Source organism: Accipiter gentilis, chromosome 34 (assembly GCF_929443795.1).
Source record: "Accipiter gentilis chromosome 34, bAccGen1.1, whole genome shotgun sequence".
NCBI lineage: Eukaryota > Metazoa > Chordata > Aves > Accipitriformes > Accipitridae > Astur > Astur gentilis.
In genome coordinates this window covers 1217260-1244690 of record NC_064913.1, presented here as the reverse complement: position 1 = coordinate 1244690, position 27431 = coordinate 1217260, and the positions used below count along the sequence as shown (strand labels likewise).

Here is a 27431-nt window from a genome sequence, read left to right as displayed (position 1 = left end):
CCAGTCCATTGATACACTCTGGGATGCCCTCTGCTCTGCTCTGCCTGTGTGCACGTGAGTGTTTTTGAACACTTTCTCATTTCCAAGCCAAGCAATTAGCCAAAATTCAGGGCCCTGGCTGTAGTTTCATTTAGAAAGACAAATTGAGTCAGGTGTTGCTTGACCTAAGCCTGCCTCTTCACGAGCAATGAACTGACTCTGGTCTCCCGAGTGGAGCAGGAATGGACCGAGGAGCCATACGCAGCTTCTTTGCTCACAGGTTTAGTCTTTGCAGTCTGCACTTGGGCCAAAAGCTCTCTTGCTAAGCCTTCCTCTGGCCATGCTCCCAGGGCTATTTGAGTCACTCTGTCGCTCCTTTCTCTGCTTCTGTTTTTCTCTTGCTTTTTTCACATATAATTTACCATAATAACAATAAAGTGTCTTCCACGAATTTCTGCGTATGGAGCAGATGTTGCAACTTTAGCTGGTCTTCACCTCCGTGAAAGGGATTAATTATTGCTAACACTCATTGCCATAAGCAGCTCCAGTAAGATTTCACCCAACTCCTCAGCACTGTTTTCTTCACTGCTGTCATTTGTGTGCACCCCCTTCTGTGCCTATTTAGCCTCATGGTTTTGCAGGTTTTGGTGTTACCAGAAAAGTCATTACTTATCCACGACCAGTTACTTTCAGGGCTGCATGTCCTAGGAGTGTATTTAAGACCTTGGGATTCCCCATAATGTAGAGCTCAGAAAAGTACAAAGGTAAATCTATGCACTACAAGCTGCTCTAAGTCAAGATTTCATGAGAAAAAGGCAATAGTAGAGGTCCTCCTTTCCAGGTCAAGGCTAATTGCTGAAAAGAATGGAAACAGCCTTGAAGTTGTTAAGGGAAAGGGGATAGACAGAAGATTATGAATGCTTCCTGTGTTCCATAGGAAATGAAAACTTCCTATTTTCCTTTCTTAAGCCTATTTCCTATTGAAATCAGGAGCTATATTATTTAATTGTGTGTATTGGTTAAGAAAGATGCGGACTATTTTCATGTAACACACACATATAACCAAACTGAGGTGTTTTGTGTCAAATTCTGACACAAGGAAGCCAGCTTCCATTCCCAGCACGGATAATTAAGTGCTGACGAAGTAATTTCATTCGAAGGATTTTAATCAGAAGCTGTAACTTTCACCCCTATAAAACTGTGAATAATGACGCACTGAAACTTATTTATGAAACAAGTGTCCCTATTGGTCTGGATAATACAAGGCTTCTGACATTCATTCCGGGCTCGTACCCTGTGCTGTGTCATTGCTGTATTGTTTTTTTCAAATACAACACTTTGCTGAGGTGCCAGATTATCACCAGAAGCCTTTGAAAAATCTAAAATATATCTGTATTTTTAAAAATGTTAAAAAGATACAGCCACAGTTATGGTCCTGCTGTGTCGTTTCACGCACCCAAGGACAAACAGAGATGCATCTCACGATTGTAAACTGTTTGCAAAGGTGAGAGTGGGGTCTTTGTTATGGCCACCTCAAACACAAGTGCTGTGTCATGAGCTTTACCACACATGGTGCTGCTTAGGGCAAGACCCCTGTCTCCCTGCAAAGTAGTAAGGTGATCCACAGTGAGGTGGATCTCAAGGGCGTTCCTAGTAACACAAGAACAGCCATATATGGTCCTGCTTTTCTCCTGCTTTTCTCCTGCTTTTTTCCTGCTTTGGGGAAACCAAAAGTCTGGATCACGGGGTGGGAGATGCCAGTGGGTGACTTTCCCCAGGTCTTGGACCTCATTGTGCGTTTGTTGGGATATAAATGCCAACCAAACCTAAACCATCCCAAACCGAGCACATTATGAACATTTGGCAAAAATAGTCTTATAACAGCACCTTAGATAGAGATCAATTTGTCTTGGCCCCAAGCACAGCTGCAGTCTAGGAGTGGTAATTCATTGTAAACACGTTTTGAGTGTGTCAGGCCTCATAAAATCCCTATCTTAGATTATGATGTAGTTTTAAAGACAATACTCTGCAGTTATGTAGGACCAAAGTAACTCCTTCTATGCATCTGCTGAGCTGATTTGTTTTCAAATGTTGATTTAAGTTTTAGTTTTTATTATGTGATATTGCTAAAACTATGGTTTTATGGCAAATGTGTTCCAATGCAATAAAAATGTGCTTATTTTTCTGCCTACTCCTTGAACTAAGAATAAAATGCCTTAAGGGACCATATAGATTTAATAGATTTTCTGAATTAAAAACCCCTATGATTAAAATCATAATCTTTGGTGGTCCCACATAATATTTTGTAGCTGACATTCATATACAGTGTAATGTAATCTTGGTTTTTGATGAGACTTCTGCCTTTGCTAAGTTTCCTCTCTGGCTAATTAATGTTTCTGCCTGCCATTGATTTTTCAGATCCACCCAGCTTTCATTTGTTATTTTCTTTCACTGATTATTTTAATAGTGTGCCTTAATGCAGCATATGTTTGGATTCCTGCTCCAGTTTTATGCTAGCCATTATTAACAATGTAAAGCTCCTCCTTTATATGACAATGCTAATGTTTTTTAGCTGTGCTTAATTAGCCCCATCTTAGTAGGGAAGCACCGTTGAAGACTTGTGTCTTATCTCCTAATGTTTCAATTTCCCCTTTTGCTAGCAGATAAAAGCTGATGATAATCCTGTGCTGCAAGTTTGGGACACAACCATCTGCAGCCTTGTTTTAGAGTGTAAACAGGCAGGTTGCTTCCCACTTACACTGCTACCAGCGTGGACTGTTATCTTTAGGCTAATGGTAATTACATTTGTGTATCTTCAGAGGATGTTAATTACAGGAAGATGCTCTCTTTTTCCAGAATACTGGAACAAGTGCACTGCAAGTCTGGAGCAATAAAGAGAGGGAAAAGCATTAAATCACAGGTGGGAAGGATAGAAATGAAACAAATTTCCAAAAGGCTGTTCAGGTGGCAAAGGCAAATAAAGGAAGAAAAAAGACACGTTAAACCTTGCTGTCACACGGAGGTGAATTGGCCAGGAGCGTGAGAGCGACAGCAGAGCGGATCACACTGACCGAAGGAGGTGAGGACGGTTGGAGCAGCGACTCGGCTGGAGCGGGATCTGCGTGCCGGAGACATCCCGGAGCAAGGTGGGCTGTGCTCCTCCTGCGAGTGGGGGGGGTGGCAGGGGATCGAGGTTTCCCGTCACTAGTGTCCCCTAGCATGGGGGGCAGCCCATGGGTCCAGGAGCCAGGCAGGAACGGAGCATTAACCCACGCTGACTGTGCCGGCTACGAAACATCCAAACAGCAAGCATGTCTGTGTTTTTCAGACAAAGTATATAACGCACAGTGGCAGACATTCATTTGACTGAGCAAGCAGCTGTAACGAAGCTTCTGGCGTTATTTCTGAATCAAGAAGGCCTATAGCAATTGGACCTTTATTTGTACTAAAGGCTATATGCCAAACTACTTTTGTATGTTTAAAAATTAATGTGTTCAGGAAGATGGTGGGAGATTAAAAAAGGATGAATTGAGAGACAGAAATTCTACATCCACGTATGCAGAGGTGCTGGAGTGAGAAACATTGCTTCATTCAGGCTTCAGGTGAAGGCTGAGGTGTGACAAATCTGACTCCTCTCTTGCGATCAGAGGAACACGTTATTGCTATTGCGCTGGATCCTGTCTCTAATGATGACCAAACCAGATGGTTTGGTTTTGAAAGAAGCTACGGACAATTAAATTGCTGTGCAAGGCACTGGCAGCGCCAGCTTTCAGTAATTCCCTGTCTTTGTGGGGATGTGATGTGGTGGGAGTGGAAAGCAAAAGCAGAAACTTAATATGACCCTCGCCACAGGCATCTTGGATAAAGCACTCTTGATCCTGCAGAAGCCGATTAGTTTTATACACACAAATAGTCCCACTGTGGCACAAAGCGTGCAGAAGTTTATTGGAAGATGCCCTGAGAAGGGAAGTGGGAGTGAAGCAAGCTGGAGGAATGACTAATAAGAAGTAGAGGGGAGCAGAAGTTCAGCCACTTGGCTGATCCATCAGGTGTGTGTGTTACAGCTGGAGCATCACATCAGATAAAGTAACAGGAAGAGCCAAGTGATGGGAACCACAGGGAAGAAAGTCACCAGGAAGACGGAAAAGTGGAATGATCCTTTAATACCACCAAGCAGGGTGATAAAGGAGAAGAGGATACATAATGTGATGAATGCAATTACTCACATCTCTGACTCAGGACTGAATGGGTGTTACTACTGAATGCTTTTTTTGTGATTGTATTTTGGTTATTTTACAAGTAACTGAGTCCAAAGGGAACATGCCATGAAGCCCTTGGGAAAGCAGAGGTTACTAGGCCAAAAGGGATTAGGCAGAGAGTCTGCAAATGAGTGAACACAAAGAATGTGTAAACCTGAACATCTGAGGCATTCCCATCTGAACGATCACCTTAGGTGAGAGCGGCATGGCTGCAAATATGAACCAATGGACATGCACCACAATCTTTAAATCTCACTGTAACAGGCCGGGGGACCGTGTAAGAGCAAATGAAGAGGAGAAGCCAGAAGAATCCTGCCCAACTTGCCTGTGCCAAACACACAGAGTTTCCCGAGCTCCTCAGTTTGTGCCCCAGACCGAACCCAGCCACATCCCTGTCCCTGCTGCTCTGAGTACCTGCTGTTTTTAACCTAATGGCCCATAATGAAAACTCCATAAGCTTGGATGCAAACTGCGATCTTGCCTAAAAAAGAGGAGAAGGCTCGTCATCTTGGTGGACCCCCTCAGAGGCAGGTCCGAGGCCAGGCAACAAACCCCATTTCAGCCTGGCCCGTGCTATGGTGTCTCCCGTCCCGTGGGTAGATCACTGCTCCCCAAGGGCACGGCTTCGCCCTTAGCTCGGCACGGTGAGTTCCAGGCCAGGAATGGGCGCCTCACCTTTAGGGGAGCCTCGTAAGACGTGTCCCTCTGCCGAGTGCCCGCCCCTGGGACCCCTAACAGCAAATGCACTTCTTCTAAGGCACACGCCTCCGGTCCTGGGACAAAAAAAAGACTACTTGCATGCAAAGTTTTTACAAATTTGGTCACTGTGACCAAACTTTATTACCCATTTTATGGAACTGTGACAAAGGTCTAGGAATCAAACAACATGGGGATCACAGAGGCTATTATGTTTATTGTGCTGAACAGACTGTGATAATCCATTAAAGGAACATTTTCAACAAGCAAGCGATTCGAAGTACAATCGTAGACAGCAACTCTACACGAAGAACAAAGCAAAAAGTTAGAAGACACTCAAAAGAAAAAGTAAACTGTAGTCAAACATCTTGAAGCGGTTTTTTCCTGCAAACACACCTCTCTTGCAGAAATGGTAGAAGAGTTAAATGTCCAGTCTTAGTTAGCAGTGACCAATGACAGCAAAGAACAGTCGTATAAAATTTATCTCCCACAAAAATAAACTATATATATAAAAAATTTTATGATGTTCTCACTGATTCAATGGCCACATGCAATTTTTCAGTCTGAAAAAATGAGGTATAGTAGGCCCTAAGAGGTAGTAATGTGTTTTGATTGTACTACAATATATAGAAAATACAAGATTCAGTTCATCAGAGTGGTAAGTCTCTCGGAGGTTGAAGTGTGACACACACCCAGCGATTATTTCTGTGTCATCCACTGAACACTGTGGTTTTAAAAAAATGCAAAAAAAACCCCAAACCCCAAAAGGGACTTGCTAAGGCTTGATTCGATGCCCTTTGAAGTCAGCAGACTTCCTTCTACTGCCTTCAAGTGACACTGGATTTGGCCTGTTAGAGCTACTGTATAGCTAGGATTATTTCTCTTTCACTTAATATTAACGTGCCTGGTTGTAATACTCCGATCAGCTCTTTCTCAGCGATTTCCGTCACTGAACCCTCTGCGGGCTTTCGAGGAGGTCCGCATTTCTTGACACTGCCTCTTGGAAGAAGCCAGTAAGTAGTTATCTTTAACTGCATTTGGCTCGGTACTAAAGCCATTCCAACAGACGCCTTCCTGAGAAACTACCCCTGGCCCAGTTATTAATACAATGGTACAAAGTACTGACTAGGAAAGAGAGGAAGAAGGGAATAAAACAGAAATAGAGAAAACGAAATAGGAGAGGAGAGAGAGAGAAAGAACAACGAAAGTGAGAGAGAGGAGAATAAAAAACCTCTACATAAGAAGCATTTAAAATAAATCTGGCTGAAACATATTACAAAATCACATTTGTGTAAAATACACGAAAATACTTGTCAAGTATTTTCTTACAATCTACTAATTATTTTTTTTAAACACATATTTGTGATTGCATTATGCAAAAGCTGAGCTTGTTGCTTCCCACCTACAAAGCTTCAAGTTTCTTTGAAGGTTTTTTTTTGTTCGGTTTTTTTTTTTAGTACGAAAGTAATTTAAAATGTGTTCATTTTCCACAAGTTATTTTACAAAAATAGTTTTGAATTAGGGATTAGTTGCAGTCCTAACTGTTTCAAACGTCTCAAAACTAATGCTGAAAGTAACAAGTTCATTCCATTTAAAGTCTGGAGGTAGGTCTTTGTCAATCAATTAGTCCATTTCTTTAAACAATTCATTTGAGGTACAAACTTGGACAGTAATATTTAAACATTACAGCTAAATTTTTTTCTATGTCATGTAGTGTCATTGAAGAAAATTATCCTTACAAACCTATCAGCAATTCAGTACAAAAATATATTCAAGTTAACAGTACATTACACAGAAGTCTAGCAGAGAATAGGGTAAGTACATTAAAAAAAAACAACCAAAAACAAAACCAAAAACAAACCAAGAGAAAGAAAAATACATAGTCATGCTGAAACACAATAAAGATATTGCTTCCTTAACTGCAATTAAGTGTTGAAGTAGAAGTAAGGGGAAAATGCAGATACTCATGATTATCTACCCAGTAAAAATTTCCTGCATTGAATGTGTATAGCAGCATGTATTTATCAGTCTGTTGAGTTATTTGCAAAAATCAGAGGTAGTATTGAATAGTGGGGTAATATTGCATCTGGTGCTAAAAGTGCTGCTTTGAATGAAAAGATGGAGAAATGCCACTGGCACAGAGGTGCTCAGTGAACCATCCTATGTCAAAATACATTGCTTAAAGTAATGCACGAGCTTAGCTGAGGTACGTGGTGTTGGTTCTTACATCATGACTGATGAGTAATGAGGAGAGATTCAATTCTTTTGAAATACTGGTACGGGGGATGTGGAATTAGTCGAAACTAAGCAAAACATCTGGATTATTTATGTTCAGATAAATTCATCATTAATTTTGAGGTACCTTTCTGTATGTTTTAAAACACTTTTCTCGATAAAGACTTAGTCATTAATGGCATGAGTGTTTGGTGTCAGTCATTTTTGTTTCCATAGAAAACGCCTGGCTCTACAGAAAGCCAACTCCATCTGGCTTTCTATTGTCCAGAAGATGAGGGCTGTTCGTCTTGTTTACTACTACTACTACTACTACTGCTGATATGTTTGTATCTGTAACTATACAACGTATCTTTGTCTTTCTTCCCTTTTGCAAAATGAAAGTACCTTTTTCGGGTTGATTTCTTTCTTCCAATTACCAGCTGAATGAAGTGAAAGATCAGCTTTCAATTTTTTTCCTGAAATAACAGTAAGTCTTAAAAAAAAAAATAAAAAATCAAGTACAAGTCTACAAGAAGGTTACAAAAAAAAAAAAAAAGAGTAGTATCTATCCCTTATCTTTGGTGTTCTAAAACAGGGAGTTCACTAAGTAGGGAGTGGGTTGCTGGAAGTGTTGCAAGGCTTTAGTGTTACACACCCAGCCTTTCCTATTTCAATGCCCATTATAATGACTATGTTACAAGTTTCTTGTTTATATGCAGTGCAGTGAATGACATAAACCTGATTTGGAGCTCTTCTTGACCCATTCACCCTTACTTAGCAGCTCAAACAAACTATTAGTAGGTTAAGAAAAAAGAAAACAGTAATTAAAAGTTGCATCCTTAATCTGTGTCCCCTGTGTGTTACAGCAGTTTTTCACTAAACCTGGGACTGTGAAGGGATTACAAAGAAGATGATTAGTCAAATCCTTTTTAAGGTTATGCGATTATTTTTTTTTTCCCCCAGGCAAAAGTGGAAAGACCATGGCAATAGAAAATAAGTGGTCAAGGCAGTGTCTTCTCCCTTCAAAAGACCCAACTGCTGATGAGGTAGAAATTGCATGGTGCGGTCTCCTAGTCTTCCTCTGCCGATTCTTGTGAGGACGTTTCTTCAGTCTCTTCCTAGAATACACAAACAGAAAAAAATACTGTGGCGACTGTGCCTCTTAGGCTGCCACCTCACTCTTCTCTCACGCAGCTGACAATTACCTCCAGAGCTACAAAACGCCCTTTACAGCTGCTGTGACACCTCAAGAAGCCACCCAGGGACGGAGGTTCCCTGCTCTCTGATCCTCCCACTTTGCCTTGCCAGGCTTTCCCCCTGCCCCGGGGGGTGCCAAGAAGAAGTTCTCTGTGTTTTGCTCCGTCATGGGCCTCCTAGGGCCAGCAGACGTGGGCAGCCAGAAGATGGAAAGCATTTTGAGCAGGTATCCGATGTTAAGCGGGTGCTCTGGGAAGCCTTCTCCTGCCCACCGGCTGTCCTCCTCCGCCCCAGTGCTGCCTTCGCGTTTGCTGTCAGCAGGCCTGACAGAACGCGATGCTCTGATGTTGCTTATTCAACAAACGTGCAGTACCTTTCAGGACACGGGCGGTAAACTGGGGGCAATAAACATTTCTGATAAAAGCGGCTGTCAGTGAAAAGTTGTTTTTTATCAAACACCGCACATCATTGCCTAAGACAGCACGTGAAAAAGATCTAGGAAGAAGAGGAATTTACCCCCTCAGCCAACTGAGACCTTTTAAGAATGACCAGCGTAAACCAGCTTATAACAGTCTTCATACTTTAATAGATTTGATTTTCCACATGGCTTCATTTTGTCTGGGTGGCTAACTGACACAATTTATAACTCTCTTCCTTTCCCAGGCCACTACAGTACACCATTCAGCAAAGCATGCCTTAAAGCTTGCCTGCGTTATATGACCAAACTTCCATTCATTAGTGTTTGAAACACCTCAGCTGTGAAGGGCTCCTAAATGCTACCATGTGTGACACTGCTGCAGAGGAGCAGCATCAAGGAAAAACACTGGGCTTTAATCATAGGCCACTGCTCACTGCAATCTCCTTTCAAAAGGCTTTAACCTCCCCCCCCCACCTCCCCGCAAGAAAAGGCTGAAAAAAAGCTGTAAATCCAGGGAATAAACGTAAGTATAAATGAATGGATGACAGCTTAAAAAATATAACCATAGCAGCATCAAGCCATGAGATTTCACACTGGTTTTGTTTAGTCTGCTTTGGGTTATGTGGGAAATGTGAAAAGCATGAAGCAAGCGCTCCCCCCTCTCCCTTCGTACCCTTGCCCCCCCGTTAAAGCTTGGGCCTCAGCTATTTAAGCCAGTAGGTTTATACCTCTTGACTAGGAAACAGGCCATGACCCTGGGGTACTCTCTCGAGCACCAGGCACAAAGGAAGATGTAGCATGATCAAAGCCATGGATGGAGGAAAGAGAGCAAAGTCAAGTGTCAACTGCCCTCTGACCTTGAATTTTCAATTAATATTTAAATTCCAGAAGACACCGATCTATCATGCAGAAGGATAATTTCTTCCTCACAACAACTCGTGACCAGTTGTAGCAGGGTTATATTCACAATGCTGCTACGAAAACGATCCCCAACTCACAAAACGATTAAGCCAATTTTACTCCGTCCCTGGCAGCGCTGGGGGACCTGAGCTCACACTCCATCGAATCCCATTAACGGGTAATGCATTTTCCCTGCTTATCTTCCCCACAGAATGGGACTGTGACTGTTACAACATTTCAGTCAAGAAGAAAAATGGTGTCTACAGGCACCTAACGAAGGGCTAATTTGGGCTGCATGTGGAGAGACAGTGCAAAATATGTTGGTCTGAGCCTTGCTCATTCAGAACTCGGGATGATCGTGGCAGACACTGGCTTTGCCTCCAAGCCAATATTTCAGTTAAAAATTACGACAGTGGGTTCTGTGCTCTTAGAATAATACAGGTAGACGTGTTTTGGTATTTGGTGATGATCGCGTGCTTAATTCCTTACAGCACTATGGTCAGCCCTGAGCCTCTCATCATTGCTTCCCAGAAGACGGCAGCGCACGCGTGAGCACCAAGTAGCAGCTCTCTTCGTTTTATGCTTGGCTTGTCAGGAGACTACTGAAACTTCATGGGCTCATTTTCCATGAAGGTAGACTTCCGATCACAGCGTAAGAAGGATGGAGGAGTGGCAAAGTATGTGGAAGGACATACTCAGAGCCCAGCCAGGGTGGCCACAAAGAGCTATTTTTAGTTAAAGTTTTGCCCACTCTAGTGATTTTTACTGTGAATCTCACAATATTTCTGTTTCCTTGTAGCCCCTGCTACAGTGACCAAGAAAATTAATGAGAAACTCTTCTTTCATGTATATATATATGGTCATGTAATGAAGAATGAGTTTCTCTCATTTGCATATGTACATGCAAATGTATGTACTTGTAGTACCTGGAAGGATGAGAAACAAAAAATCAAGATAACACCCCCCCCTCCCCCAAATTTAAATGATAAACTAACTATTAAAAAAATTTTTGAGACTGGCAGACTTCAAATTCACATCAGTCTTGGGAAAGTCTTTTTTTCATGAAGAAAAGCTGGCAAAGGGATCAGACTGTTGTGCAGCAAAACGAAAACTTTCCTTCATTAAGTTCATTCCTTGCAAAAGCCTAAGATAGCTCAGTTGCAGACGGGTGGTTTTAAGCCAACCTATCATGAAAGTCCCTTGTCAAGACACAGATGGAGCCATGATTGCTGCTCTGAAGTGCTTACAATTCAAACAAAGGGCTAATACAAATCAGACATATATGCATGGAGGAACCCAAAGGAAGAAGCCAGTAGAGGTTCTGAAAGAGAAAATGCAGATGTATAAGACAGGAACAGAGAAGGATTTTTTGCACTTGTGAAAAACCGGTTGCAAATATCACAAGGTTGTGCTGCTGTGATCCTCAATCCACTCTTTGCCTCTACGGCACCCACACGCACCCACACTTCTCCCCAGAAGATGGAGGGGGGGCAGGCATTTTGAAAACTATGCACCCCTTAGAAGTTGCAAACAGGCTCTGCACTGAATCATTTCAGCCAGAGATCCACTGAAGTGCATTGCGTGGCATGTCAGGGCACTGGGAACCTCAGGGGAAGGACACTTTACCATCAGTTAGCACCCTCCAGGCACTTGTAAGCCCTCACAGACCCACCAAGGTCGATGGCATAGCCACGTATCATAGGATCAGACCCTCAGTCAAAAGTCCTAGGAGGAACTGGGGCTGGAGTTAAATATTTTGTAAGTCCAGATGTGCTTCTGATCAAGTTGACAAGAAGGGCAAAAATCAAGAAGCACGGTCATTAGAGCAGACATGAGAAATCCAAGTCACTCAGTCCCAGTGCGATAGCCACGCAGAGCATAAATTCAGCAACACCACCACAGGAAAGGCTCAGCCAAGAAGCAAAGGTTTCAGGTTACCTGGCAGCCTTAATTCAGGTTGTTCTCACTTTTTAGGTGGGTTCACTGTAGTTGTGGAGACAGAATGGTGACATGTGTTAATTGAGCGTAAACGTTCATCGACCCAGTTTTGCCTTGAACAGCTACTCCCCTGGTTATTTGTTTTCTGCTGCAGCAAGCTAGTGAGAGGCTGGGCCAGCAGACTGCAAAAAGAAACCTGAGAAAGCTTCAAACCAACCAGGTCTGATCCAGCTAACAGGGAAGCTACAGCCATGCAGAGCTCAGGGTGAACAGGACAAGCACCTGAAGGGCAGGGTAAATACTCACCTGCGTAGCTCAGGCTTGACTCTACTCCCTGCTGCTAAGACAATATCCCGTGCATCCATGTGCCCCCCATACATGTATCCTCAGGGGCTGACTGACACGGGGATGTGCCACAGGGGCACTTTTACTTGGCATGCCCTGTCCTTGGTTGTCCCATGCACGGGTATGTTTATCCTGAGTTGCGACAGGTCATAGCGTGACATCGTACGACAAACTGCGGCCAGCACCCTAAGCTGCCTCCACCCTTAACTGCTGTAACTGCCCTGCCAAGCAGGGAGCGATGGGGAGCTGCTGTGCCTCTCAAAAAAGAGCAGCAAGAAGGCTTTCTCCAAAGCTTCTTGTGCACAAATGTTTAACAGGTCTTTTCTTGAGGGGTATCACTGGCAAGCGGCTGGCAGATGTGGACACTGGACTGGGACCCTCACCTCTCACTGATGTTGGGCCCCAGCAGGAGAGAAAGGACAAATGTTTCCCAACGGCTCACAGCAGGTACCTGCCCTCTGAAGGGCGACTCCGTGGGGACCTGGCACCGCTGTTGTTAGCGCTGATTTAACAGTGGTGAAGGTAACAAAAAGGACCAGGAGGCAGGACAGCAGGCTTCTGCTATCTGCAGAAGCACTTCTAGATATCTATCTGGAGCCAGTATGCCTATGTGGGCTTGCCCAACACAGGATTTCAAAATACAACATCCTTGGTGGGATCTGGTTGCCTGAAGATAGGAGCCTGGGGCTGTTTTAGATGCCCCGGGTACCTCATCTGGTATCCAGCAGCCAGGCCAGAAGGGTGCTGGTCTCATGGGTCATGTCTGCCTGCTCTGTGTGGCTGCCTGTGATCCCCTGGGACACCTAAAAGGGCACAGAACAGCAGTGTCGAGATGTGTGGACTCACTAACCCTCTCTAGACCTATGATGCTGCATCTCTGCTTTTGAAGATTCTCCACTGTGGAAAAACAAACTGATGTATACTGCAGGAATACGTGAAGTGATAACCACTAGCGTGTGCACTTCATTCCTAAAACTCAGACGTGGCACCATCCAGAATGGAGCTGTGCAACGCATGACCGTATTTAAACTACAGTATCTTTTCAGGTCAGAGTCACCCCGTGTTCCCGAGAGACTTCTTTCCCGTGACATCCTGCGTGGGTGAAATGTAGCTCTACCTGTGGCCCAAGACCTCTATTTGGTGATCCACGTTTGGTTGGTGCAGGCTATTTTTCTGGCAGCACAAACAGCCAGTAGCATCCTGGTGTCCTCCAGAACAGACAGGCTTAGTTCAGTCTTTGTACATCCTCTGCGTTCCTTTTTTTTTTGTGGATGCCCACAATATGGTCACAACAAAACCTGATGATGAGACAGTTGTTGGTGTTTGAGAGGAGCGTTCTCACCACCTGCAGAAGGGCAACTGTTTGGCATTTTTGTAAAAATGTTTGTTCTGTTCTAATACCCTGGGGCAAAGCCCCTTTATGGCTACTTCAAGGTTAATTGTCTTTGCCTGAAGAAACTCGCTGGCAATTCAATTTTTTCACCTTCTGCTCATGAATTTCTGAACCGTGGATTTAAAAATCTAGAACCAATTTTGTGAGATGAACTTCAGGACCACAGTAATGCTACATACGGAGCCTCTGAATTTGTCAGAGCTTTTATTTTATAACAAAGAATTAGCTACTGGCACAGATTTTGCTGGCTGCTTTCTAAGCTCGAGAGGGTATGCTTGAATAGATATGTCAAAAAGAACTGCTGACAAGAGCAACTTGCAAACTGTGGACCATTGTCTGCTGTTAACTTGTCTGAAATCCCCTGGCATGCAAGCTAATATTTTCGGAGGAGTCCCTGAAGCCAGTGGCTCCTATTGCAGATGCAGGGGCCCAGGCTGTGCCCGACTGAGACACAGTGCCATCCTGACTGCTCCACAGCCAACGCACCAAACCGCTTTAGAAATTCTTACAGCACTAACAGACACCCAGAGTAGGTTTGCTCTGCCTGAAGCTTAGAGTGGGATCTGCTGCTCTGAGCTACTTCACTCTCTGCAAAGCACACTGGCGAGCTCAGTGACAGCTGTCACTCAGCAGTAAGGCAAAGTTTAATTCCAGAAGCTGGATTCGGAGCTCAAATTGTTGCAGGTATTTACTTCACACATCACAATAAAAGGATTTATTAGGGCAGAAGAGATCACCATGACCATAAACAGAAAGGCCACACAACCCTTCTTACTGCTGGATTAAAGCATGTTTTTAAGAAGGGCACCTAAGGAAATTATTTCAATACAGAAACTCCGTATTGGAATACATGTAAGTCAACCAGCCCATAAGCAAGCAATTTCAGTGCACCATCACTGCTAGTATGCAAGGAGCACAACTACTCTAGCTTGGTGGCTAAAAGCACAGTTAAAAACTCTGCCTATAGAGCAGTTCTGAGACCCCCGCCCTCTCCCAGCACTGTTTCTGCAGTCATTGACTACCGCACGGGACAGGACTGGTGGTAGTGAGCAGGCAGGTCCCCCCAGGGAAGCAAAACTCTCGGTACTTTAATGACGTTAAAGATAAACAGAGAGACAAGTAGAGAGATGGCAGCTGATGGGGCACTTTGGGGTTGAGATTTAAGGACTGGAAACCAACATTCTTGCTTTAAGTTCCTATGGACTTAGCCAGTCATGGTCCACCTTGTCAGGTAAGGATGTTGGCCTTCAAAAGACTACCGACTTGCCCATAGCATGAGTCCAGTATTTGGATACTAGCAAGCAGCCTTGCTGAGCTGCTGCTTAACTTTCCCAATGTCCAACTGCATGCTGGTGGGCATGCACAGAGCTGCCTAATGCTCTTGGGAGTAGTCTGAGGGCTGGCAAGTGTCTTAAATATCATTTTGATTTGGAGATGTCCTCAAAGTTTCCACGCTTAGGAAGGCAATGCACAACAGACAGCAAGAATAAGACTCATCTTTGTGCATATATACAATAGCACTGGTTTGGAAACTCACACGCAGACTTGTTTTGAAATCCCCATGCTCTCTGATTTGAAGCAGATACTTCAAGCTGAGTTTTCTACCTTCTGGAAAGAAGCCTACCCACCAAACTGTTGTGCATCTTTCTTCTGTTGAAGTCACTCTACTTTTATATAAATAATCATATATTCTGTGAGACATAGAAAGGAAGCAGAGAGAATAAAGCAAAACACTGATGCTGTCCTGCAGGTGACCAGCCTGTGGCTTTTGAGCAGCATAGTTAGCAAGCAAATTAAGGGTCTCCTCTCCTTTCACTGCTGGAACAACACTGCTCGACTAGCAAAACGGCTGCTCACGGGGATTACTGGATAATCCACATCACCAGCTGTTGGAGGAAGTGAACTAGCTGGGGCAGCCAGAGTGATGTTGCTGGGGCTGCGCTGGGACTCAGCTGCTGGTGACCATGGCCCAGGCCAACGACAGTGGTGGAGGTCAGAGCGAGCGCCCATCCTTGCATGCCCAGGAGCCACTCCTAGAGATCCCCTTCCTCTGCTAAGTGTCTCCCAAGGCTTGGCCAAGTTTTGGTCCTTGAGGAACAGGTTCAGATAACTGGAGGGGACCAGGACAAGTGCTCAGGGGGATCCTCTCAGGACAGGACAGCCTTCTTTAAACTTAGATTCAAGTCCCTTCTTCCTGTTAGATTAAGGGGGATTCAAAAACATTTCTCTATCTCCTAGCTTATCTCCCACTAGGAGAACTGTTTGATACAATGGAGTGATAATGAGTCTCTCTGGTTACTTTGAAAGAAAGGGCTTATCTGACACAGGATTTTTAAATCCAGGAGGGCTCACACTGAGAACTTCCAGAGACAGGAATTAGGCTGGCCAACTTTTAGATACCCTAAAAAGTACCTGCCTTAGGCTCTGCCTCTCAACGTCTCCTACAGATGGGCTTGAACGAACCTCAGTTCCAGGTGCCCAACTTCGCCATGGGTTTTAGAGCAGCCCTGAAGTTAACTCAGCAATGAGGCTTCTGCAAGGCAGCATGTCGCTCAGCGCTGAAGCCTGCGCTGCTGAAGCCTTTTGAAATTGAGACTCAGCTGTCTAAATTACGTCAGGCCAGATTTCTTAAACGCGTTTTGGCATCTGAGTATAGCAAGTGCCTTTTTGACCTAAGGAGGTCAAAACACTTCGAAAAAATCTGTTCCCCATGTGATTAAAAGGAGAGTTAAAATCTTCAGCAAAATCTCAGTACCAGTCAGAAGAATTTTGCAGGAAGCACCATTTAAAGTCTGCAAAGCACGGACTTTACATGAAAATGGTGCTTTAAGCAATCGCGGGTGCTGTGCTAACACTGACAGAGACATATTTTGTCTTGGAGAACTTCAAACCTACAAGATATAAACAGTTCTGGTGGGAAGGAAATAAAATATTAAGGGAAAAAAGGCAGCGGTGCCGTTACAAACATATACAACCGAACTGGACTAACCCCAACTTTGAGGAGCTGCTCTTACAAACCTCTTGTGGAGGCTGTAAACTGGAGGAGGGGTAAACTGCTCTGCATTCACACAGCACACAACGCTCCAGAGCCAAAATCCAGACTGGAGCATTAGGCAAGCAGAGGCTCTAATAATGGTCTCTAATCACTAACATGTATGTTCATCATTAGATGAGAGAGTGAAAAAAAGGCAGATGCCAACCTTTAAAAATCCCTAGGCTTGTACAGTTCACTGAAATGCCCAAAAGGATACTGGAGCCCACACAGGTAAACCTGAGGGAGTCTGCCTTCCCCCCGAGCCCCTGCGGTACTTGAAACAGCGCCGATATCCGTGCGTATTTGATGTTGAGCGACAGGGGAAGGAATACGGTGAAGGTCTCCCAGAACGGAGTAGGGAAAGGAACACTAGGACAGGCTTTGAAATGCAGGTCAAACCCACATCATTTACCTTTTGCTCCCCCTCCCCCCCACTTTAGAACATGAAAAGGAGAATAAAATAAGGCCTGTTAGACTTCTATTCTCCTTTTTTCCCCCCACTAAAACCGACTGCTTGTTACAGACAGGAAGCAACTGCCAGAAGTTATTCACCTCCAATCCTTTATCACTTAAAAAAGCATTACGGCTCCGTCCGCGGGGCCACTGGCAACTGCGGTTTGGGAACAGCTATCTATCTGTAATGATAAATAATAAAGTAAAGCGTCTTCCCTTTTGAATCCCAGCTGAGAGATTTTGCCAAGTGATCAAACTTGTCTGAACCTCGGAGCAGCAGCTTTGAAGTAATAAGAAAGAGATTGAAAACCTGCAGCCAAGAGCCGCACACACCTCATTAGGGCCCAGCCATGCGGGAAGGCCGAGCGGCAGCCGCCGGGCCTGGCCCCGCGTACCCATCGGAAAGGGGCTGCGGGAAGGGAAGATAAAAGAACCTTTCACAGTGGAAATGCACCGGTGACATTTTTACGAGTGCCAGCCGTGAGGCCGAGCGGCCTGCGCCACGCTGCCGCCCGCCAGCGCAGGCCTCGGGGCGAGTGGGGGCGCGGGGGGCTCTGCCGCCGCCGCCGCTCTTCCTCGGTCTCCCCTGGCTTTTCCCGTCCTTTCTTTTGTTGTTTCTGGAGGAGAGGGTTGGACGCACAGGGCTCTACCTTCCCTGGGTCGTGCTCAGAAACGCACCCCCAAATGAGAAACATATTTCTGAAAGATAGCGAGCGGCGTTCTCCGAGCTGGTTCAGCAGAGTTCACGTGAGACTCCGTGGTATAATTCAGCTAAATGATTTTTTTCTTAAAAAAAACACCAACCCAAAACACGAAAGCTTAACAGACTTGTAAAATGCTTTTAAAAACGTCTGAAGAGTTTAATCATCGATCTTACCACACAGACACTGGTGAGGCTGTGTGCTGGCAGCAACGCACAGTATTTAACTTTGAGAGCTGAAGTTCTGGGTTTAATTTTCAGTTTCAGACTAAACAGCAGGTCTGCACTGAAAGGCAGGGCGACGACTCCTGAGCAAAACGGGGTAATGGAAATGCTTTTCTTGCAAACTTTACTGATTGTGTAACCATGGAGCACCTCTTTGTGCAGGCGAAAGCGCAAAATCAGAGAAGTTTGTGTTGGTTTTAATAAACCACCCCCCATCCCTTCCCTTTTTTTACTGCAAAGAATTCTGCTGCTATTTTATTATGTAATGCTGCAGGCTAAAAATACATCCCTAATTTAAGCCATCTTGCCAATAAATCTACAAATACCAGGTAATCCAAAAAGGGTCGTTACGGTTTAATGACATACTCTTCTTGTCATCTTAATATGTTCAACTCCTAACGGATTTAGAGTGATGCATTTAAAGATTTTTTCAACTTCTTGAATATCTCCACACAGTCTGGTGGAAAGGGTGATAAGGTATGGTCCTCTTCAGCACAGAGCGGCAGTCCAACTTTTCAAGCCCCATCTGCGCCGCAAGCCGTGCTACCACAGGGCGAAGCTTTTTCTTTCTCCAAGCAAGACAGTCTGATTCAAAGTGAGTGGGGCTGTCCAACTTAATAGATAGTGATTATTTCCTTTTGATTACAGAACCTTTTATGGGAGTTGCTTTTCCAATTGAACACATCTATATGCTATAATCAAATCACAAAAGGTATCCTGGTGGAAACATGTTTTCTTTTAGGTAGGACTGAGACAGATTTACTGCAATTTATACCTCAATGTTAATCTATTCTCCTCTTCCTAAACATAAAAAAATACTAATATAAATTACAGTTAATGCCTCACTATATAACACAGTTCTCAGGAGACTATTAAAGCGATGGGTGAGCTGCCTAACATACTGTAACTGTCTCTTTGCTGTGCCTCAAAATAAGCATGAGAATCAGGGAAGGGGAAGGGGTGGAAGCCATTCGCTGCCCTGAATCTGATATCTCCCGGGTCCTAGAGCTCACATGTTCCTTCCTTCCAGACTCAAGTCTGGTTTCAATGGAGCTCTCATTTTTCTTCCCACTAATCCTGCCGTGAGATCAACCATTGGTAACTCTGTGAGAAATTAAATACCAGGATGTGGGAAATCTGAGATCTGAATTCGGGCAGAATGTGGGTGATTCATTTTTTTATTTCTCTCCTTCTCTTTTCCCATGGTTGTTGTGTGGCAAATAACCCTCCAAACCTGAGATCAGAGATCGGCCCTGAACAATGTGACTATATTGACGGAGCAGAGGCAAAGCAAGAAGTACACTGGCGATCCCTTTTTAATATAAGCAACAGCCATTTCTAAAGAGAGATTTTGGCCAACATTTTCTGAAAACATTCTGGCATTTCCAGAAATGCCTTACAATGGGATCAGCAGCAGAACTTCATCGTGGCGATGCTCACCATCTGCTGGAGCAGACTTCATAAAGAATTTAACATTTGCGGCATTGGGATCCCAGTGAAACAGGATCCATGAGATATTTTGCTATAGTGATGTGAGTGCTACAATGCCCAACAGTCAGGCTGTCGTTTTGAATGGCTTTTTTCCTTCCTCAGTGTGAGAAAAGCACATTTATTTATTTAGGTCCTATAAGAATGAACTCAAGATGCTTACAAACACTGGACTGCCCAAAGGTTTAGGTCCTTCATGCACTGCTTGGCAATGTGCTGATGTCTGAAAACCACCTACATACTCCCGTAGCCTTCAACGCGAAGCACCTAGGAGCATAATTCTCACTGCGTAGTCTGCTAAGTGGTAGTGATACTCCCAAATTTCTTACTGTGCCTATAAACACAGCAGCACCATGCTCACAATATCCAACGAGCAACTGATGACCATGAGCCCTGAACGGCCCTGCAGGCAGCAGCCTGTCTGTCACAGCCAGTGCTTGCTGCCTGGGTTCCTTCACACCATCGCAGCACCAAGGGACAGCGCAATGAGAGCACCAACAAAGTGATAAGGGATGGAAGCTGCACCAGGGAAAATGGGTTTAGAGCGTCTGTCGTGATTTTAGTTCGTCCCGACTCTTACGATAGGATCCTTTGCCTGAGTTGTCCTCTCTCAGCTGCAAGGGAGGAGGGATGCTCGTAGGTCCAGCCTGCCCATCCCAGCCCTAAGGTCTGGCACAGGTGTCCCAAGCTGACGGGCTGCCCAGGGAGGCCAGATGTCACCCCAGGGTAGCATGGCAGCACGGATTTCAAGGAACTAAATTCACCGAATTCCACAAATGCCCCACAGTGACTGACAGAGTAGCTGTGAAATGCTCCTTATTCTTCTTCCATTCCAAGACTGTTATTCTGGGCAACAAGGGGAACTTATAAAATTCCCCAGATGTCATGGAAACCCCAGAATAAAATACGATATTGGCTTCTTATTGCTTCCTTCCAGAACATGTTTAAAGATGTATATCATTTAATAAGGGCTGACCATACTGCTCTGTTCCCTAGCCAAATCTTTTTTAATAGTGCTGGTACGCAAATACTATAACTGACCATCCTAGCAAATTATTTAAAACATAAAAAATCTATTTTCATTGGCCTTAACTTTGATTTTCATTGTGTTTACCTTATTGCACATCCGTTGCAGCATACCTCATTTTTAACATACAATTTGCAACAGAATTTATATGGTCCTGAACTGGCAGAGCAAAGATGTAGCAATTTCTAGAAGCAGCTACATAGAAGGTTCATGTACCCATGTTTTCCAGTGAAGCAGATGAGCTGGGTTACAGCCCTGGAGTATCTATTAATAATATTTATGTCAGGAAATAGGGCATCTTTCAGTGACTTCAGAGGGGTGTGGAGGAGCAACAACAATGCTGACTGTGCAAGATGCAGAGCCTTTATGAGAAGCTCAGGAACGAAGCTCTCAGAGAAGAGCACTTTCTTCCTGCGCAGCCTTCTGACACACCTCGTCTTCACTAATTAGCATTTTGATTATTTTTGTTGCTGTAAGTCCAGTGGCTGATCCTTCTGGTAGTTTCAACTTTCTGGATATTATTTGGGAAACATCTTCGAATAATCCAGATTTTCAGAGGGCAGCCAAGTGCTGCCTAGAATCCTGTGTGTCTGTGAAGATAGCCAAGTGTTAGCAGCACAGACTCTTGGAAATCTGGGCCAAAATATGTAGCATGTGTATGCAAAAGTAGCAGTGTCCAATTTAGTCCTGAATGACTTTTTTTTTTATACGCTGTTCCCTGCCCAGCCATCTTCCTCAGTGGTGTTTCCCAAGCACAGATCACAATCCCTTCTCTTCTGGCTGTCATTAGTGAGATTTCAGTTCGTGTCAAATTGGAGCCAAGTTCTGAACAGGATGGAGTACCTCCCTACACAGCTTCTGTGGCCATGGCCACAGGGTCAAACACAAAGCCACCCTGTCCACGGCCATCGCCTGCCTGTCCTGGGCTTCTTCCCCCAGCAGGGAGGGGAGAGGGAAGAGGTGGGGAGAGAGCGAAGTGGGGGTGTTGCTGACTTAGGGAAATGTTTTGGCTTACCCCTTGTCCTCCAGCGTTCTGCCACCAACGGCAGCGCCTGCTCCAAGAGCTACACGTGGAGCGGCTCAACAGCCATAGTCCCTGGGCGTTTATATGTGCTTTTAGGGACAGGTCTTGCCCAGCACACAAGGAAAGAGCAGTGACCCAGGAGCATGTCTGTACCGAACTGGCAATGTGTGACCAGGACTGCATGCAGAAAGCTGCCTCCCGCTGTAGGGTTTGTCTCAAAGGAATGAAACGTTGCGTACTTGAACAGTTAAAATAACCTTTTTTTGCTCTTGTTCAGAGCTGAAGGCTCCTCCCGTGTTGGGCTATGCATGGCACTCCTGCTCTTCGGCTGACTCAGAAACTGGCTGACAAGGACACGACATCTCCGAGCGGCACACTGCAGCAGGCAGGACTCCGAATCGCCCAGACAGCCCCTGACAAGCCGTGAAGCAAAAATATGTAGCTAAATCCGATCCCTTTTTAGTCACATCAAATCACGAGTGTGTGCACTCTCCTAAGTCCCTTATGCAAGAAGGGAGCATCAGCACCTCAGTTTTAGCAGAAGGGGAATCAAGGCACTGGGAGACTTGCCTAAAACGGGACTTGCACCCTGCAGTGCTCCGCGCCAAAGGCTTCAAGGGAAGCAAGAGGCTGACCCGGCAGAGAGCTGGCTGGGGCACCGCTGCTCCTTAGGCAGCGTATGGGGACACAGAACCGGCACCCCAGCCTGCCTTGGGGGCCACAGGTACGATAAGCACGGGGATGCGTAACTCAGTCAGCATCTACTGAATTGAACAGACGGGACCATCCAAAATCCCGCTTCTTGCCTGCGCTCAGGCACCGCCCTGTGAAGCTGGGACTCAACCAAACCGTCTTTCTCCTGGTTGTTCACTCAGTGGCTCTTCGGCCTTTGAATCGTTCGTTAGCTGCGCTGCTAACGCAGGTCTAGCGAGTGGCACGAAGAACACTTTCTCCCTTGGCAGCCAGGAGCGCTGCTGGGATGAGAAATGGGGCTGCTGCAGCTCTTTCTGTGTTGTCATTACTGGTAGGACGGGTTCAGTTGAAGAAAATACTCAAATGAGCTGAGAGCAAAAGCAATTTTTACAAAAGTAATTTTTAGATAATTGATTTGTGGTCATGACCTCGTGGCTCCAGTGTTCACTGTGTGAAACTGTACTTGCCGGCAAAGTCTTTGCCATCCCAACGCTGCGAGGCCAGCATGTACCTACCATTATCAAGAAAAGAAACTATAAAAATGTAAAAAAAATTTGCCTCACAGAGCTGGAACCTCCATTTTCAGATCACTATATGTATTTTTGATTTTTGACTCTTTAAAACTGACCAAACATCTGAATATAATCCTGTCCTGGAGGTAATTTTTTTCCTTTTCTTCCCTTCCTTCTGATCACATAATATCTCAACTTACTTGTTTAATTTCTTTACAGCCAAATTCCTGGAAGCAGCCATCTCAGAAATGTTACTCTACCAGAGCTACGTAATAAATGACAATCACAAATACTTAAAACCTTGGAAACCTGAATCCTACACTGATTTGGGTATTTAGGTGTAGCCTCATTCAATTATGTTATTCAGAGTCTATTCAGAAGTTATGTCGTATAAATAACACACAAAATATTTGCTGTCAGAAATACCGAGCTTCCTTTTCTAGACCTCACTCTTTAGCACAGGGTAGTGCTTCATCTGTTCACAGAACTGGTAATTGCAACTTCTTTATTTTTCCCCAGATTTTTTTTTGGTGTTTGGTTTTTTTTAAAAAAAAACAACTATGCTTTTTTTTTTTTTCCCCCGTCATCAGACAAACTATTCAGTGCCCCTGTCACAAAAAAACAATTATAAAAGAAGACTGAATATGTCTTCCTTTGGAAACCGCATCATGCAGTTGCCACCATTTTGCCTTGGAAGAAGAAAGTAAGGACGTACAGCCCAGCACCCTCCATGAGACTCCATCTACCACATCCAGGAAGAAAGCAAGATACTTTCCTGATTTCCTTAAAATCAAATTCAAACCTCTCCCAGAGCAATGGTAGGTCCATTCCTGCAGTTCAGGCATCCACCTAATTTCTTAATAATTCTGGCTGCAATCCACAAGTTTGATATTCTAATTTTGTTTTTTTTCACTTTACGCGAAGCAATCCTCACAGGTTGCCTGAAATACAAACAGCAGAACTGGCAATGACGAAATGTAACTTTCAAATTGGAGCCATTTTTCATAAGACTTCGCATGACATTTTTATCCATTTGTTAAAATGATGTTTTCAAATCAGAAAAATGTTTCCAGAACTCTCAAAAGCAAAATCTGGAAGGATTTTGCAAAGCAAAAGTGTTGAAAAACCAAACCCAAACCCTCTTTCGATACAAAAAGTTCAGTCCCCAAGTGATCATAATACTGTGACGCTTTTGAAAAACAAAAATTCCAAGGACATCTATGGGGAAAAGGGTCAATAAACCCAGGTTATTTCATCATGAAGCTATTTATGCAAAACCTCTGACCAGCTCCAACAAGCACCGTCCCCCTGCCCGGTGGTGGTGGGAGGCAGGGCACTGAGCCGAGGGCCCCGCAACAGGGCTGGGGCTCAGCCCCACTGGGCAAGCTTCGGGCAGCCCCACTGGGACCACCCTCCAGACGGGGAGGTGCGGTGAGTCTGGGCTGACGGAGCTGGGATATACACTCGCTTGGCACGTGTTCGCATGGTACCAAGAGCCTCCAGAACATATAAGATGGCCCCTACCTCTGCCTTTGGGAAAACACTCAGTATTTGCTTTAAAAAAAATAATAATAAAAGAATGGTAACTCAGCCTTTCAGAGGATGTTCCGGAGCGGTGTATAGAACACACATGCACCTACCCTACGCTGAAGTATAAAATTCCAGGTACCATTGGAAAATAGAGCCTTGCCCCTCTGGGATCTGACAACTTTCTGATGCTCCATACCAGTAAATACAGAAAAAGTGCAGGACACACAAGACAGCTTGCTGGATGCGGTGGGAAGAGCAATGAAACCGCGGGGCGCCAGGTCAACCTCCAGGGCAGAGGTTCTCCAATGTTTCTACAGCCGAGGCTCAGTTGAGTAAGGCTGCAATATTCCTGGCTCGGCAGGACGCAGGGTGGGCTCGGACAGCAGCACACGCTCTCTTGGATGCGTATGTGCACCTGCTTGGGTCCAAAGGCTTTGCCATCCTGTCTGTGACACTGGAAGCTTCTTGTCAACCTGCTGAAGTGGATCTCTGGAGTATTTCTACCACATTTCTGCCTGAGACTTCCCAGAAGGGAAAAAAATAAGTCCACATGTGGTGGCTAGCACGTACGCAGAACGCCTGAAGCTTGTGGAAGCGCAGATTTATTGCACGGCGCGGAGAGGTGACGCAGCACGTGTACCGTGGGCCTGGTGGCCAGGGTGTCCCAGCGCGTCGGACCTGCCACACAACCACCACGGGTCCCAGGCTCTGCTCTGCTCACAAAGTCTGCTGCTTTTGGGCTGCATATGAATGTGTGAATCACAGATGTAGCTCCTGGGCTGCAGAGCCTGTCTGAAGCTTTTAGCGTTTACTGTGCCCTATGCTGAGTAGGCATATGTGATGGAGGCAGCTGGGGAACACAGATAACTTGAGGCTGTGAGGTGTACATATATTATGACTAATTACCATGCATAACTTTACTGATACCAAGACTAAGAAGGGAGTAACAGGAAAAAATACAGGAAATCTGCGTTTTCTTTTCTATACAAAATAACACTTTTCTTTTTAGTTTTTATTCTTGTTGGGATTTGATTTTTTTTTTACGTTCTTTTAAAAGCATCTAATGTGTTTAGCATTAGGTAGAAAAGCGCACTTTAAGTGTACTTTTGGTGTACTTTTCCTGTACGCTTTTTTGCGTACACTTTTCTACGTACACTTTATGTATACTTTTCTGACTGATACGCTGTCTTTCTGACTGATATGCTGCCTTTCAGACTCAGATACAAAGGATTTGCAAGCATTTGAGAGTTTAATAGACCTCCCAATGAGATTATAAGAAGATTTTCAAAGGGCTGTTCTACACTCACAGTATTTCTTCTCTCCAGAAATGATAAAAGTAAAACATGTCCTGTTTCCAGAAAACTTTGATGGCTTTCATGATGTCTTCCTAAAAATATCTATTTCCTTTGTATTACTTAAGTGTGTAACTCCCCCATATGGCTGAGACTACAGCTGCTACAAATAGCTTAAAAATGAGGAAATGGAGAAATTTCTATTTCTATTTGGACTGCTTATTTGCACACCTCGGTAAGAATATTACTATATCATGATTGTAAGATCTGGCTGTCCATTCTTTGGCGACAGAGCAGATTTCAAAGGAGCGTCTTGGTTTTGAGGTTTAGGCACGTATTTACGTGAAAGTGCTAAACTTACCCACATCACGCAGCTAGGCTGGCTATCTTTTCCTCATTTCCCCAAAAAAGTGTGAGAGTATGCGTCAGTGATCATCACAAAGATGTGTACAGACCACAGTATTTAAAGGTTTCTATTATGATATGGGTGTGTAGATTTCCAGTGGATTTTACGGCTGCATTTACCCTCTGTGTGATGGTAAATCTTCAGAGCTCTGGGGATGTTTGAAGATATTGCAGAAGTTTATATAGGCATCTGTATGGCCCTAAACTGGACAGCAGATATCCATAAAGAGAGAGCATGGCAGAGCCCTGCACGATGCTTAAAATCTGGGAAACAGTAACGGGAACAGAGCTGTTATTCATAAAATGAGAATTTTATCTGGTCTTGCTGCTTCTATATTTTTAAAAATAGCACAAACCCAAGAGGCATAGGCGCTAGCAGCAATAACAACAGCAATGGTGATGTAAACTAATGCTTATAGAAATCTTTGAGAATGCACCAAAAATTCAAAGCACAGGAAAGCACTCAGGCATGAAGCCTGACCAAGAATTTCTGCCACTTTTACCAAGGCAGGCTGGGGTAACACGCTTACCATCACACAGCAGTTCTCAACTGTAACCTCCTACAGTCCCCGCTGATGAAGAAAGAATACATTTCTAACTTAATCCAGACTGCCACATGGTAAAGCCATCTGGGAGGATATTTTGAAGGAAACAGATGGAAAAGGAAGAGATTCCTCTGAATGTAGTGTAAGATTTACATTATCCTCCATGAACTTCCATGTAGTCCCCATGTTTATATTATTTATCACTATTTCCTTAGACAGCTCAGATTAGGAAGCCTGCATGAGCTCATGTTCTTGTTGTTAATTCTGAGTCTGAACCTCCCTCCTTTAAAGGGAAATTCAGTAGTGTAAAAAGAAAATGGAGAAAGGCAACGGGACTTAAGTGAAACCCAGCAGCACGAAGTTCCCAATTGTCCCAGGAATTACACTGTTTTGCCTCCTCCTTCTTTCAGCCTCAGGAAGACACTGTCACGAGCACTTGCTCACAGCTATCATTTTTGTTCTCTGCCATGCACCCACACCCGGCAAAACCGCAATGTTGTGCTAGCATAAGCGTGGGAGCGAGGCCTGTTAAAACCAGGAAGGGTTAAAGACAAGTCCGTGATTTCACTGAACATCCTCAGGCCAAGGATTAAAAAAAAGAACCGTTCTCTGAGTGAAGACATGGCACACAAATAATTTAAAGAGTGTAATTTCACTAGTTGTGTTGTGATGACTGGGGATTTCTAAGAAGCCCTCTCTCTCCTTTCACGCATTCTCCTGTGCCTCCTCGTTTTCCACACAAACATTTCCATTACTAATGCGAATGTCAAAGGGCCTCCTTCTCTCTCTCTCTCTCTCCGTCTCTGAGCACGGAGATGCTGCCGAGGCACCGTGCAGCGGCGGCTGCATTCGGCTGGCTGAAACACCCTACGGCATCCCCACCAGGATCACCGCTTCGGGAAGGGAGGGAGGGGAAGACCCGTACAGGGAACCCTGGTGCTTCGGTTCAAACGCCTACATCGCTTCGCCATCAATTAAATCTGTCGTTACTTTGTGCTGCTACTAAAAGACGGAGTCCCAGGTCCCCTCTTTGTCCTCCCACAGCCCAGCCCAGCCTCGGTCCCAGCCGTTTCTCCCTCCCTCGCGCCGGGGCTCGCACTGGATTGCTCTTCAAACAAAACACTCGCCCGGGGAGATCGGAGACCTAGCGGCACCGCACGTGCC

The 27431-nt window shown here is 44.7% G+C and overlaps 1 protein-coding gene across 2 annotated transcripts in view; it reads right to left on the bottom strand.

The window, feature by feature from the left end:
* Positions 1-5131: 5131 nt before the first annotated feature.
* HMGA2 (high mobility group AT-hook 2) overlaps positions 5132-27431 on the bottom strand; it is a 119305-nt gene continuing 97005 nt past the window's right edge. The window contains exon 5 of one of the 2 annotated variants that reach the window (XM_049792372.1): positions 5132-8266. In XM_049792372.1, the coding sequence (XP_049648329.1) occupies positions 8219-8266 (48 nt within the window). In that variant the 3' untranslated portion in view covers positions 5132-8218. Of the gene's footprint in view, positions 8267-11630; positions 11647-27431 lie in introns of those variants that run through there. The other variant, XM_049792374.1, reaches the window with a different exon arrangement.